Genomic DNA, 16,318 nt, shown 5'->3' on the forward strand with positions numbered 1-16,318 from the left:
ACAATGATACCATATATTGTACAACTTGCAAAATGCAAATGGTTTTGTGCCAGTTTTGTAGTTCATTAATAAAGTGGTTGAAAAACAAAATGAGTCACTTCAGAACATGCTCTAAAAGTTGTAGTCGCTCATTTTGGTATGAATGTTGACTTTGAAGTTAACTGGTACTCAGATTTATCTTGGATTGATGTTTCAAAACTTTGTATATACTTCATAATTATAACATCTTCACTGAAAGCTTTAAAGGAGTTTGATCTACTTATACCTGGAGAAGGCTTCTTAATCATAAGATCTTCATCATCTAAATGCTTCATCTTAAATTAATAGATGAATAAATTCAAAGAGAACCACCTTAACCTCTTTCAGCTTAAAATTCAATCCTGAGAAAGTCACTCAGGACTCTGCATTTATTATGTTGACTTGCTGTCCTCTTTGATACGAGTGATTGGGTCTATATTGATAGCTTTCTGTACAAATGTTTATGCAATAATATAATATTGGTGTTCATTTTGGCTATGTAACTTCAATTCCAGTGAAGTTTTGGGTTCAGCCCCCCTGCTCACCCTATCTGTTGATAAATCAACAACCTTCACTGACAACATTCAGTTGTCATTCCTGTAGGAATGAGCCATCCCAGATTAAGACCTATATACAGAATGTTAATGTTGCCCAATTTCAACTCATTCGTGTCAATTTATAATTGTGAGTCATCAAGAAATGTACATTGATATTAAAACATATGAAAAATTGGAATACTGAGACTTAAATACAACAGAATAAGGATCCAACCAGAGAGATGGCAACCTTGAACTTAATACTGAGTAGTGCCCAGGACCTGGTGCGAGATGTAAGAGTTGCAGAACCGTTCGGTAGCAGTGACCATATTGTGATCCAATTCAACATATATGCAAGTGGAGAATTGTCAAAGTCCAACACAGATGCTTTGGACTTCAGAAGAGAGAAATTCTCAGATGAGGAGACTGGTAAAAAGGAAGTTGAAAGGGGAGGTCAGGAGGGTCAAATCACTCCAGAAAGCATATAACATTAAAAGCCACAGTATTAGAAGCTCAGTTGGAATGTATACCAAGGAGCAGGAAAGGTACCACCAAGTTCAGGAGGATGCTAGCATGGCTAACAAGTAGGGAAGCTATAAAAGGGAAGAAGAATTCCTTCAGAAAATGGGAGTCCTACCCAAATGAAGAAAACAGAAAGGAACATAAACTCTGGCAAAAGAAATGCAAAGAGACAATAAGGAATGCAAAAAGAGAGTTTGAGGAGCATATAACTAGAAGTATCAAGGGGAATAACAAAACTTCTTAAATATATCAGAAGTAGAAAACCTGCCAGGGAGGCAGTTGGACCCTTAAATGGTGAGGGCGTGAAAGGGATTATTAAGGAGAATAAGGAGACTACAGAGACGCTGAATGAGTTCTTTGCATCTTTCTTCAGGGCAGAGGATACTGATCATATATCTTCTCTGGAATTGTGCTTTTCAGGTTTAGTGGCTGAAGAACTGGGCCAATTTGAGGTGACAAGGGAAGATGTTCTAAACTGTCTTGAAAAATGAAAAATTAATAAATCGCCAGGTCCGAATGGTATCCACCCAAGACTTCTGAAGGAACTTAGATGTGAAGTTGCTGATCTAGCAAAAATGTGTAACTTGTCCCTACAATCAGGCTCTGTACCAGAGGACTGGAAAGTAGCCAATGTGACTCCAATTTTCAAAAAGGGATCCATGGGGGATCTGGGAAATTACAGGCCAATCAGCTTAACTTCGGTGCTGGCTAAATTGATGGAAAGCATACTTAAGGACAACAATGTTAAACATATAGAAGAAAAGGCCATGCTGAAGGAGAACCAGGATAGCTTCTGCAGGGCCAGGTCTTGCCTCACTAACCTTTTGAAGTTCTTTGAGAGTGTCAACCGGCATGTGGATGAATATGATCTGGTTGACATAGTATACTTGGACTTCCAAAAAGCATTTGACAGAGTTCCCCACCAAAGGCTCTTGAGTAAATTTAGCTGTCATGGGAAAAGAGGACAGGTTCATGTGTCGATCAGTAACTGGTTGAAGGACAGGAAACAGAGGGTAGGAATAAATTGACAGTTTTCACAATGGAGGTAGGTAGCAAGTGGGGTCCCCCATGATTGGTACTGGGATCAGTGCTCTTTAACTTGTTCATAAATGATCTAGAAGTTGGGGTAAGCAGCGAAGTAGCCAAATTTGCAGATGACACAAAACTATTTAGGGTAGTGAAATCCACAAAAGATTGTGAGGAGCTGCAAAAAGATCTCTCCAAACTGGGGGAGTGGGTGACAAAATGGCAAATGTGGTTCAAGGTAAACAAGTGTAAAGTGATGCATATTGTGCGGGGGGGGGATGAACTTCAAATATACGCTGATGGGATCTGAGCTGTTGGTGATTTACCTGGAAAGAGATATTGGGGCTGTGGTGGACAGTACATTGGAAGTGTCAATTCAGTGTGAGGCAGCAGTGAAAAAGGCTAACTCAATGCTAAGAATCATTAGGAAAGTTATTGAAGAAAAAATTTCTAATATTATAATGCCCTTATTCAAATCTAAGGTGTGGCCACCTCTGGAGTACTGGAGTAGCTTTTGTCACTGTATCTTCAGATGTATATTGTAGAACTGGAAAAGGTGCAGAAGAGGGCAACCAAGATGATCAGGGGCCTGGAGCACCTTCCTTATGAGGCTAGGCTACAGCATCTGGGGCTCTTTTCCTTGGAAAAGAGGCGAGTACGGGGAGACATGATCAAGGTGTATAAAATTATGCATGGAGTGGAGAGGGTGGACAAATTTTTCTCCCTCTCTCACAACACTAGAACCAGGGGTTACTCCATGAAACTGAAGGTTGGGAAATTTAGGACCAACAAGAGGAAGTACTTTTTCACACAGTGCATAATTAATCGATGGAATTATTTGCCATGGGATGTGGTGATGGCCACCAGCTTGGATGGCTTTAAAAGGGCTTAGACAAATTTATGGAGGACAGGTCTATCAAATGTACCTAGTCTGGTGGCTGTGGGCCACCTCCAGCTTCAGAGGCACAATGCCTCTCAATACCAGCTACAGGGGAGAAACAGCAGGAGAGAGGGCATGCCTTCACCTCTTTTTGTGAGCTCCCCAGAGGCATCTGGTAGGCCACTGTGTGAAACAGGGTGGTGGACTAGATAGATCTTGGCCTGATCTAGCAGGGCTGTTCTTATGTTCTTATGATTCTTTTTTTTTTTTAATTGACACTTAGTAATTCATGCCTCACTCCCCCACATATGTACAGCTGTAACTGTTTAGCCGCTTGCTTTTTTAAATTCTGACATGTTTGGCCCATGACATCTTGTTACACTAAATGAAAATGACTTGTGGACTGTTATGTTGACTCATCAGTGTTTAATTTTTAGGTGTAAGGTAGCCAAGAAAATGCTGGTCATTGGACTTGGAGGGTAAGTGTGAACTGTTGATTTCCTTAAAGCAAGATCTTTTCCATGATTATTGAATTGTAGTGTAGAATATTGGCTAAAGATTTATCATCTTCATTTACATGTTGCTTTCTTGCTGTTAGTGTTGAGTGACCACCTATAGGTCATCAAGGTACTGGAAAAACACATTGTTTGCACACAACTTGCCACTTTTTACTGGAAGAATTTGCAATGACTTCTCATTAACGCAAATCGACTTTTAAAAACACTTTTAAATTTTTATTTAATACCAAAGAGTCCTTAAATATTGCATCTAATCCCAATCTTTGATATGAATTTAAACAAAACAATTTAAACAAAATGGAAAGAATAAAAAACCTTTAAAAACAATTTATATAAAAACCAAAAAGCAAAGGAAAAATCCTATGATATAACTTAAAATTAAAACACAATTTGTTGTAACAAATCTCAACTTAAATTACTCCAATTAACATAATGTTTGTACATTATCCTGAATTTTATTCCAATAATGAATAAAAAGGGACCATTTAAAAAACAACAACAAATGCCTTCCCTCTCTTGTTCTAATATAATTAGTTAATGTTACCATAATGGTCAGATCCCATACCTTCGTTAACCACTCTTGCCATGTTGGACCATCAGTCTTTTCCCAATTACTGTTGATTACCAATCTGGCAGCAGTTAATAAATGAATAATACAGTTTTCCCCTGTGCTTGAGCTCATTAGTACTGGGATTAGGCCCTGAGCATGCTCTAGACAGGCCGGAAATGAAATACACTAGTTCCTTCTGCCAGAGGGTGCCAATCCCCAGTTCTGGTCCTGTCTGCTGGAGGCTTGCAGGGCTGAGAAATTGCTTCTCAGAGAGTGCTCTTTCCCCCAACTAGTTCCTCTAAAACTTGGCTCTTTTCTGTATGCTATTCCCTTTCCTGTCCTTAGATTGTGTGAGGCAGGAAGGGACCTGCCTTAGACCATTTTCTTTCATCAATTATTCCAAACAGTTTTTTCTTTTAGTAATTTGGCTGATTTGACTTGTTTATCGAACCCACCCACGAGGAGCTACTATGAGGATCCCTCTCTGAAGGCCCCCAGCTCCAAACTTCAGCTGAGCTGACTTCTATGGCCCCCCTGCAGATCAGTCCCACCTCTCCCGTCTGCTTACAAGCCATTCCTGCGCTAGTTCCTGTCCTTTGGTGGGCGCTACATCACCCCCTCCCAAAGTGGCAAAAAAGTCCAAACATTGCAACGAGCATAGTGAGGGCAAGCAAAAGAAGTGTAAGAAGCCCTCGTCATCCATCTACCTCAGTGAGCACTTGATGATCAAGGTGGTCTATAAATGGACCAAACCACATTCTTAAGACCTGCAAACAGAGTGCACTAAGAAGGGGAAGGATGGCCATCACTCAGTGGGTGATCCATTGACATCCCTTACTACCACCCCGTTGTGGCTGTTGCAGAGAGGGAGCTGGCTGGTTCACATAGTCCCCACACACACCACCCAGAACAGCCGGCTGATGCCGTGCTGCCACTAGATGCTCCACAGCCTCCTCCTTCAGGCACAAATGACTACGCTTAACCTAAGGAATCTCCCTCAGGCTCATCCATGCTCCGACCACCGGTACCATCAGGGACACCTGCAGGTAATGCCGTTCCCCCCTCCTCACAGGCTTCCCACAACTTTCCACCAGATGTTACCAGGTGGCTTAGAGGGGTTTTTTTTTTTTTGCCAGAGAATGTCTCTGGCTTATCCCTCAGCCGCAGCTGCCGCTCCCTAACCCGACTTTACTACAGCTGCCTCCCAGACACCCGCCTACTGTGCTGGCTGCTTCGACCCATCCACAGAGGCCTCCTCGTCCTAACCAAGAGTCTATCATTTTCCTCTCCCAGCTCTAGTTCTAGGAGAGAAGCTATCCCTCTTCATGAAAGGGGACGTTTTGCACCCAGACCTCTCGGAGCGAGACATAGGCAATGCCATGGCTCCCTGTCCTTCTTAGACTTGGATCTTCCTGCTCTTATATGACCACACAACCCGAACACTCCAGCACAGCCCGTGGATCCTCCTGCTACCCCCACCCCACCTTTTCTACCCATGCAGCCTGATCCTGTCCCTCCAGTTCTCCCTCTCCTGGTTACTCCCGTTCCAGTCCCAGCCCCATCTGGTGCTGCCACCTGTTAGGCCAGTCTCAGGCTCTTAGCCATCCCGCATCTCCAGAACCTTTGCTTCCTAGAGATTTGGATAAAGAGGAAGAAACTATGCCTACAACACTCATATCAGCTTGCCATTTTTCATCTGCTGATTTTGATGTACTTCTGTTCAGAGCTAAGAGAACCATTTAAAAACAAATGTTTAAAACTATTTAAAAGCAGTTGTTTCTCCAGCGGAGGTGGCAGCCTTCAGATTAGATCAGAATGTTTTGCCCTCCTCTTCTGCTCCCTCCTCCTCTGTACCTTTCCCTAACCTTTTTCGACAGGTCATGCTTGCAGAATGGCAAAATCCGTCATATTGCAGACCTATTGGCTCATTTCCCAGAAAACACTATGCGCTATCACCTGAGGTCACTTCCTTCTTGGACTCTCCCCGTGTAGACACCCCACCCCCCATTGTTCAAATGGTCTCTGGGACGCAATTAAACACTGAAAGCCAAGAGCAATTAAAATCCACAGAAGATAGAAAGTGTGACCTCTTGCTTAAGAAAGCCCATGAAGCTTCCACCACTGTAATCAAGGCGGCCGCAGCTAACTCAGTTTTTGCCACGGCCTCAATTTTGTGGGCCAAAGAGTTGGTTTCCCTAGTCCCACCAAAAAAACCAAACTAAGACAAGATATTAACAAGATGACTAAAGCTGCTGCCTTCATGGCAGACTCCTGCCTCAACTGTGTCCAACAGACTTCTATGGCCTTAGCGTCAGGAGTAGTATTATGCAGGTCCCTTTTGTTCAAGAGTTGGCAAGTGGATTCTGTATCCAAGATCTCATTCAACTCTTCCACCTATTCAGGCTCTAACCTCTTTGGTCCCTTGCTAGACCACCCTGTCCTAGTGGAAACCAAAGACAAAAAGAAGGTCATGCCCTCAACCAGGCAGGAGCCTCAGAGGAATTTTCAAGCCCCATCCAATTTCCATACAGGAGACGTCAGGAACCTGAACTTCTGAGGTACAGGGCGATACCAATGGAGACAGGATTATAGAGAATCATCCAGACCCCAATCAACCAGAGCTTTCCATGCCGCTCCCCAGCAGAACAAATGACAATGACTCAGTACACATAGGGGGCAGACTCGTAGAGTTTGCCCTCACCTGGATGATGTTAATGAAACTGCCTCGAGGGTGATTGGCCTGCACCCCCTAGTTCGGGTGAATGTGGGAATTTAGCTCAAAGGGGGAGACAGTTCCAATCAGCCTTAATTTGTGCAAGCATATGAACTCAAGAAAATCAGCTTGCGTGAGAGGTTTGAGTAAAATCAAAAAGGAGTTTATTAAAAATAAAATCAGACTAAATTACTATGTGGCCCTAGTTTAAAGGCACCACAAATATGCTAAAAAACAGACTATTGTAAGGCACAATTAGCTTAAAGTTCCAAATTATGTGTAAATTCCCAGGTGGACTAGAGAAGTACTTTAAGATTGAGGGGCAAGATTTCAGAAATAAGAGAAAGGGATAGATTCAGCCCCAAAGGAGCTAGGCAAGAGGCTGTATCACCTGTCCTGAAGAGGGGAATACCAAGGTGGTCTGCTGGAGTTTCTTGTTGCTGTCTGATGGGGTCCAAAGTGAAAGGCACTGAGATGTTTCGCAGTGGGAGTCCCAGGTGTAATATGCATGAGGAAGCACACTGGGTCATGGAATTAGGGATACTTATATCACAAAACATGCACTTGTCTTTTGTCCTGTTCTGTTGAACAGGAGAGCCCAGACAAACTTTTTTGGAATGCATTGTGTTGTAGTCCTTCCTGGGTAGGAATGTGTGTGAATCACCTATGGCATTCAAGGCTGATTGTGAGGACAATTGGAGCATGCAGAAAATATCCTGCGCTGGGAAGGGCTTCCCAATAATTCTATAAAGAGTTTCGATGGGCACCTTTTCAAAGTTACATCACTAACTCATCCCTATTGTAATGGAGGCTGCAGTTGCACTTGTCTTATGTGTCTTTTCTCCCTGGCCCCATGGCCAGGTATTGTCTCTCTTTGTGAGAGGAAGAGGGGAGTTTAGATTTCATTCCAAGGCTGAAATTATCTTAGATGACAGACGCTTGCAGTAGCTAGTCCTGGGAGTCTGCCTAGCTGGGCATCCCTCATAGAGAGTGTGAAGCTAATCCCCTTTCCAATTTGGGGGGCTCGTAGTCAGATATAGGGGCGACCAGTCCACTGCCAACTAAGTGACTTGTCCCCATGTATAACATAGACTGGGAGCTCACACTGCGGTGCAGCTCCTGAGCATAGCAAAAGTGCTATGCTCTCCAAGCCTGGAGATGCAGTTGCAACCAGGGAGGCTTCTGGGAGTGAGCAGAATAAGTTCAGCTGGTAACAATGTCCACCACACAGGACCAGTGGATGCTAGACACAATTGCTCGAGGTTACTCACTAGACCTTTCTCTCCTCCCCCACCCCCCGCGATTCCTTCCTAGTCACCCCATGTTCCAGGACAACAGACAAGCACCTTCAAATAACATCTTCAAAGAAGATTCAACATCTTCTTCAGATCCAGGCCATCAAATCAGTGCCCTGGACGCAAAGATGTTCATCCATTTATTTGCTTCTCTTCCTTGTGCACAAGAAGGACATTTCCTGGTGGGTAGTGCTAGACCTCAAACATCTCAACATGTTCATCAAGACGAGGAAGTTCAGGATGGAGTCCCTACACTCCATCAAGGAGGCATGTTTTGCCAAATGACTTTCTTGCCTCAGTGGACCTCTCGGAGGCATACCTTCATGTTCCCATCCACAGGAAATTCCTATGTTTTGCCTACAACAATCACCATTATCAATACCGGGCACCCCCATTCGGCCTATCCTCAGCCCCACGGGTGTTCACAAAAATAACGGTGTCCATCATAGCACACCTCCACTTGTAGGGGTTGTGTGTATACCTATTTTTGGATTATCTATTGATCAGGGCTCCTTCCCTCCCAATAGCTCAAACACACATGCACCAGACCCTTGAGTTTCTGAGTGACCACGGCTTCATCATCAACCCAGACAAGAGTCATCTCCATCCACTGCAATCACTTCAACCCCTCAGGGCTATGTTCCACACAGTTCCGGCTGTGCTCTCACTACCACAGGACAGGAGGACCAAGATCGTCTCTTCCATCGAGCCTCTCATGCACTCTCCCTCTGCAGACCTGATGCTCCTAGCACAGATTCTAGAGTCAATGATTGTGTGCATGAAGTGTACTCCTTAGGCCAGTTGGCACTCACACCTGCTCCATTGGCTCCTCCTCCCCTTCCAGGACTCGATCTTGGCCAGGACTCATCTATCAGTGTGTATCCCGTCTTTGGTCAAGAAGTCCTTCAGTTGGTGGCTCTCCCCAGCTCTCAGAAAGGAACTCCCACTGACAGACCCCCAAAGGATCATGGGCTGGGGTGCAATATGTGAGGGCCATACAGCGCAGAGTCAGTGGTCAAAGGAGGAAAGAAAGAGCATCATCAACTGGCTTGAATTTCGGGTGGCCAGGCTGGCTTTCTTGCAATTCACCTCTTGGTCCGCAGAAAGCATGTCCTCACCCGCACGGACAATACTACAACCAAAGCCCAGGGCTCTGACCTCCTGTTCCAATGGGCAGAAGCCCATATCCTGTCAGTGAGCACGGAACACCTCAGCAGTGTGAACAATCTCCAGGCAGATTGGCTCAGCTGCCAAACAGTGGACCCATCAGAATGGACGCTTCATCCAGAGATCTTCCATCAGGTCACCAGGCTCCTAGGCACTCATCTAGTGGATCTGTTTGCATCCCCACTCAATGCACAGATTCCACATTTCTTCTCCAGGTTCCTGGCTCCCCAGGCAGAAGCAACAGATGCTCTGACTTCCCCCTGGCCCCCGGTATTACTCTATGCCTTCCCATTGACACCCATTATTCTGAAGGTTATTAGGAAGCTATGCCAGGAATGGGCAGACATCATCCTGGTGGCCCCATCCCACTGACCCAGACGCCTGTGGTTCACGGATCTTGTCAGCCTCTCTGTTCAGCCTCCTGGCGCCTCGCTCATCGCCCAGATCTCCTATCTCAGGGGCCCATCCTACACCCAGATCCGGGCTGGCTCCAACTCTACTCCCGACAAATACAGGACACTATCCTAGCTTCTTGTTGTCCCTCAACTCAGCATATTTATCAGGCTACTTGGGCGGCTTTCTCCAGATGGTCCTGCAGGCATAGCCTAGACCCATCATCAGTGGGCGTCCTTCCTTCAAGCCAGACTAGACCTACATCTCAAACCTGCCATCTTGAAATGACAAACATCCACCCTGGCTTCCATGCTGGACATCTCAATACCAGGAAGCCAGAAACTTCACCCTCATATCTCACGCTTCCTTTGAGGAGCCTCCAATTTGGCTCCCCCTCCCATCCACCACTTCCCCTCGTGGAACCTCATTAAGATCCTAAATGTTCTCACCTTGCCCCCCTTTGAACCTTTGTCTTCCATTTCTCTTAAACTTCCATCTTACAGTGTCCTGTTCCTGGTAGCCATCACCTCTGCTCGCAGGGTATCAGATTTGGGGGCCCTCTTGGTCCGTAGGGAGTTGTGTCTCTTCCAACCTCTGTGATATTCCGTGATCCTAAAGTTAGACCCAACCTTCATGCCCCAAAATAACACTGTATTCCACCGATCTCAGGACACTGTTCTTCCTTCCTTCTGTCCCAATCCATCTCACCACAAAGGAAAAACTCTGGAACAAAATGAATGTATGCCACACTCTTCACACCTACATCTGGTGCACTAAGCACTTCCAACAGTTGGACGCCCTTTTTGTGTCTTTGCAGCCCTCCAATCTGGGTTGTAAAGTGGCCAAATCCACTCTGCCTGCCTGGATTAAAGCCTGCATTAAGCTTGCCTATGAATCACAAAGTCTGACTCCCCCTTTGGGGATAACTGCACATTCCACTTGGAGTGCAGCAACCTCAGCTGCCTTTTCCACACACATCCCTATGTTGGATATCTGCAGAGCGGCCACATGGCTTTCTGCTACACCCTTTATCTACCACTACAAAATCTCCTCCTTTTCTTCTTCCCAGGCAGCCTTCAGCTGTAGGGTGGTCCAATAGGTAGTTTGAGACATCCTAAAAAAAACCCGCCCTCCTTGCAGTTTCATACCGCTTGGGCATTTCCCCCGTAGCTGGAGCTCATCAGGCCCTCTCGGAGTCATGTCTGAGAGTATCACAGTGCAGTGGTGTATACAGGTGAAACTCGGAAAATTAGAATATTGTGCAAAAGTCCATTAATTTCAGTAATGCAAATTAAAAGGTAAAACTGATATATGAGACAGACACATTACATGCAAAGCGAGATAAGTCAAGCCTTAATTTGTTATAATTGTGATGATCATGGCGTACAGCTCATGAAAACCCCAAATCCACAATCCCAGAAAATTAGAATATTACATGGAACCAAGAAGACAAGGATTGAAGAATAGAACAACATCGGACCTCTGAAAAGTATAAGCATGCATATGTATTCAGTACTTGGTTTGGGCCCCTTTTGCAGCAATTACTGCCTCAATGCGGCATGGCATGGATGCTATCAGCCTGTGGCACTGATGAGGTATTATGGAAGACCAGGATGCTTCATTAGCGGCCTTCAGCAATTCTGCATTGTTTGGTCTCATGTCTCTCATCCTTCTCTTGGCAATGCCCCATAGATTCTCTATGGGGTCAGGTCAGGCGAGTTTGCTGGCCAGTCAAGCACAGTACACTGTATACTTTTCAGAGGTCCGATGTTGTTCTATTCTTCAATCCTTGTCTTCTTGGTTCCATGTAATATTCTAATTTTCTGAGATTGTGGATTTGGGGTTTTCATGAGCTGTACGCCATGATCATCACAATTATAACAAATTAAGGCTTGACTTATCTCGCTTTGCATGTAATGCGTCTGTCTCATATATCAGTTTCACCTTTTAATTTGCATTACTGAAATTAATGGACTTTTGCACGATATTCTAATTTTCCGAGTTTCACCTGTATAGTTATCTTAGAGGGGATGGTATAAACGTTTTGCGTGGAGGCAGTTTCCAGGGTCCATAGCATTAGCTACCTCCACCTCTTCTCTGTTACTTTATGAAGATCTGATTTTCATGTTTTCTTCTTGAGATTCCTTCCTCCTTCTCTTCCTAGTTCTCTTCCTCCTTCTAGTCTATTTACGCCTCTTTGTTGCCTCTCTTCACTACTGTCCTGGAACTGGGGATTGGTGCCCTCCAGTGGAAGGAACTAGTGTATTTCATTTCCGGCCTGTCTTGAGCATGCTCAGGGCCTAATCCCAGTATTGATGAGCTTCAGCTACAGGGAAAAAGAACCCTTCACAGGTAAGACCAATGTTCCTCTTTAATATTACAGAATAAAATAGTAAAGGATTTAGAGGCAAACAGTACCCAGTCATTTCCTCAATGCTATTAATAACTTGTCTCCAGAAAGTCTCTGTTCGAACAATTCCAAAATATATGTAACAAGTCTGCTCTTGTGCAACCACATCTCCAACAAATATCCTGATGTGCTGGATATATAGCCCTCTATCTGTGTGGTGTTAAGTACCAATGTAATAATATATTTTTAAAAAACTCTCTTTTAAAAATTGCGTTCAATGCGTACCTAGTAATATTCCAACACCAAGGCCACATATCATCAGGAACAGCCAGCCCTGTTTAAAAAACAGTAACACACAAAGCAGCAGCAGCACTAAAAACTGTACTCTCACATAAAAGCCTGGATGAAGAGCCATGTTATTACTTGTTTTCTAAAAACTGTGATGGAGGCTGAAGAGTGGATGCCAGCTGGGAGAGCATTCCAAAGCCTGGGGGCAATGACTGAGAAGGTCCTGTACCATGTGCTCAACAGCCGAGTCTCTCTCACCATCAGCATGCAAAGCAGAGCCCTTTCCAATGATCATGTCAAGCGGTCAGAGACCCTTGGGAGCAGGCAGTCCCTCAGATATCCAGGACCCAAACCGTTGAGGGCTTTGAAGGTCAAAACAAGCACCTTGAACTGGGCCCAGAAACAAACTGGGCCCAGAAACAAACAATGCAGTTCTTTCAGAAAGGGTGTAATATGATCCCAGCAGGAGAGTCCAGATAACATTCTAGCTGCCACATTTTGCACAAGCTGCAGTTTCTGAATATTACTACTGCTACGAATATTTATAAACCTCTCTTCAACAAAATTCTCAAAGCAGTTTACATAGAAAAATAAATACATAAACAAAATGGTCTTCTTCAAGGGCAGACCACATAGAGGTTGTTACAGCAATCCAGCTGTGATGTGACTAAGGCATGGGTAACTGTAGCCAGATCTGTCTTCTCAAGAAAGGGATACAGCTGGCGCACTAGCCGAAGCTGTGCAGAAGCACCTCTGGCCACCACTTCCACCTGAGCATCCAGAAACAGAGCCGGGTCCAGCAGTACTACAAAGCTGCTCACTTGCTCTTTCAAAGGGAATATAACCCCACCCAGAACCAGGCAAATCTCTTCATCCCGGTTGGCTCTCTTACAGACTAACAGAACCTCCATCTTGTCTGGATTCAATCTCTGTTTACTAGCCCAAATCCAGCCCATCATGGCCTCTGGCCCCCGATTCAAGTAATCCACTGGAAATCACCAGTATCGAACAGCAGTGATATAGGAAGATGCTGAAAAGCATCATCTCATACTGTGTGGGAGATGGCAATGGTAAACCCCTCCTGTATTCTACCAAAGACAACCACAGGGCTTGGTGGTTGCCAGGAGTCGACGCAGACTCAAGGACACACTTTACCTTTACCCTAGGATCAGGTGATGAGAGAAAGAGCTGAGTGTCATCTGCATATTGCTGAAAACTCAGTCCAGGTCCTCCGATGACTTCTTCCAGCAGTTTCATGTAGATCAGGGATTCTCAAACTTGGGTCCTCAGGTGTTATTGGACTTCAACTCCCATAATCCCCAGCCTCAGTGGCCTTTGGTTGGGTATTATGGGAGTTGAAGTCCAATAACACCTGAGGACCCAAGTTTGAGAATCACTGATGTAGATGTTGAACAACATGGGGGACAAAACTAAACCTTGAGGAACCCAACAAGCCAATGGCCATGGAGCTGAGCAGCAGTCCCCCAGCACTACCTTCTGGACCCCTCCCCCAAGAAAGGACTGAAGCCACTCCAAAAGCAGTGCCTCTAGTCTGCATACACAAGAGGCAGTCCAGAAGGATACCATGGTTCTGGTCCAGCAGAACCAACAGGGACACATTCCCCATGTCAAACTCCTGGCATAGGTTATCCACTAGGGTAATGAAGGCAGTTTCAGTCCCATATCCAGGTCAGAAGCCAGATTGAAAGGGATATACATAATCTATATGTATATAATCAACCAAGTCCCTCTGTAGCTGAGATGCCGCAACACACTCTATCGCCTTGGCCCCAAAAGGAGAGGTTAGAAACAGGTCTGTAATTGTTCAGGTTGGAGGGGTCAAGGGAGGGCATTTTTAAATAATGGTCTCACCACTACCTCCTTGAGGCACAATGGCATCCTGCCCTGCCTTAATGAAGCATTGATTATAACCACCTTGGCAGATTTTATTAGCCATGAAGGGCAAGGTTCTAGAGCACATGACGTTGCCCACACACTGGCTCATATTCATGCCATAACTGAATATTACCCAGAAAACCTTTATTTTCAATTTCTTTATTGTAATGAAATGCAGTTAAGGGACATTTATTTCTGAATTTTCAGGCAGTTTAGGTGGAGTGCCCTATTGCATGGATTCCCTTTCACTATCGCCAAGTCTGTCTTTGCATAGTGCCACAACATATCCCTTAATGAAACTGGTAGCTCATACTGTTCTAGTTGCACTAACCTGTCTCTAGATCACCAAAATAAGGTCTGAGTTAATAGGTAGTACGTGGTAATGCTAAGCCTCCCTTGTCCAGTGGTTTATATAAAGTTTCTGTAGATACTCTTGGAGGCTTATGAGCCCACACACATTTTTATTATCAGCTGCTGTCATTCTTTTAAAATTGATATAGATGTAGATAAAGAAATTTTTAAAAAAAATCCAGGGCAAAATATTCATTTTTAAAGTGTCATTCCTTCCAAACCAAGCAAGTTGCACTTGAGACCACATCTTGAGCCAGATCTTTCCTGACTTCTAACATTAATTTATTATGGTTAAACTGAATCAGGCTAATTCTTGTGTAATCCATATTCCAAAGTATCTCATAGGTCTCTCTCGCCATGGAATTTGAAACAGATTGGTTATTTTATCTTGCAGGTCTTTAGATAAATTGAATCCAAACCATCCTGATTTTCCAACATTAATTTTATAGCCTGATATATTTTGAAAATTCATTGATGGTCTTAATTACATGGGGGAAAGATTTTTCTGGGTCTAACAGCAGGATTACCATGTCTTCTGCTTATAAGCAAATCTTAAACTGGTCTTTATTAATTGTTTAATCCAATAATATCTCTTATTATCCCTGATAGCAATAGCTAGAGGTTCAATTGAAATTGCAAACAGTGGTGACAATAAGCAGCCTTGATGTACTCGTCTATGTATTTGAAAATTTTCTGAAGTTGTGGCATTGATAATTATTTTAGCTATTGGATTCTCATACATTTAACCCCCCCCCAAACCCCCCCACCACCACTACTTTGTTATACTAGTAGTAACCCTGCTGTTACTGGAATCTGATATATTTTCCGTGGTCTGCAAGAAGGTGGAACCCTGCTGCCACACTATTTTTTAAAAATTAAATAAAAGCAGGAGATGTGGCCCTATGCTTCCATGGTACTTGGTAGCAATGCTCAGCTTTTAACTTTAAAAAATTAAAAATGTGCAGGATTCAGACTGCTTGGCAGGGGTGACTCTATAATGAGGCAAAGTGAGGTGACTGCCTCAGGCAGTAACTGCACCATGGAACAGCAAATGCAGGGTCCCTTGAAGGCATTGTCTTGCTTGCTGCTGCCTCATTCTTTTTCACTGTTGCCTCCCTATCCCCATCTCAACACTTCTCCTCCCACTCACCCAAAGAGAGGGCCAGCCAGCTGATGCAGCAAGGGACACCACTGCTGTTGATGCTGGATGCCCGCTGCCCACTACAGCCTAAAGGAGGTGTTGCCCCTCGTACATGTGCCCTCTCTTTCTCCTCCAGTTAGTGTGCATTGTCTGCTCCCGGAATGGAGGAAACAGCAGATCAGTCGAGAGAAACCAGCTGGCATAAAGGATTGTTGGCTGGTGAACAGTGCTGAATACTGCCAAGAAGAGAAGTGGTTATCAGCACTGGGCTTCCAAGACAAATGCAGTGAGGTTGAGGACAGAGCCAGTGAGTGGGTGGGGTAGTGTCATTGCCCAGCTGCTGCAGGGGGCGGGGGCAGTGGAACTTTCATCACCTAGAATGGCGACCTGGCTTGAGCGGCCACTGTTCTTTGAAATTAATGGAACTTCAGTTAATCACAACTAACATGCCTCATTTGTTTCAATGGTGCTTAGTCATGGCTAATTTAGCTTGGATCCTGCCCGATGTGGAGGGGAGAGTTGTCACATTGCTAGCTAATATGAGTCATGGTACTCATATTATTCATTCATTCATTCATTCATTCGATTTCTATGTACAAATGATTCCAATAAGCATGCTAACTGACAGAGGAAACCATTTTAGCCATTGACAAAATATTGCATTTTGAGTTATG

The 16,318-nt window shown here is 44.4% G+C and overlaps 1 protein-coding gene across 4 annotated transcripts in view; it reads left to right on the forward strand.

Moving 5' to 3' along the window:
• NMRK1 (nicotinamide riboside kinase 1) overlaps window positions 1–16,318 on the forward strand; it is a 29,298-nt gene that overhangs the window by 2,940 nt on the left and 10,040 nt on the right. For all 4 annotated transcript variants that reach the window (XR_008314732.1, XM_053288865.1, XM_053288867.1 and 1 more), the window contains exon 2: window positions 3,420–3,461. Coding sequence is in view for 3 of the 4 variants with exons in the window: in XM_053288865.1 (XP_053144840.1) it covers window positions 3,420–3,461 (42 nt within the window). In the remaining variant the exon portion in view is untranslated. The remainder of the gene's footprint in view (window positions 1–3,419; window positions 3,462–16,318) is intronic.

This window comes from Hemicordylus capensis, chromosome 2, assembly GCF_027244095.1.
Source record: "Hemicordylus capensis ecotype Gifberg chromosome 2, rHemCap1.1.pri, whole genome shotgun sequence".
NCBI lineage: Eukaryota > Metazoa > Chordata > Lepidosauria > Squamata > Cordylidae > Hemicordylus > Hemicordylus capensis.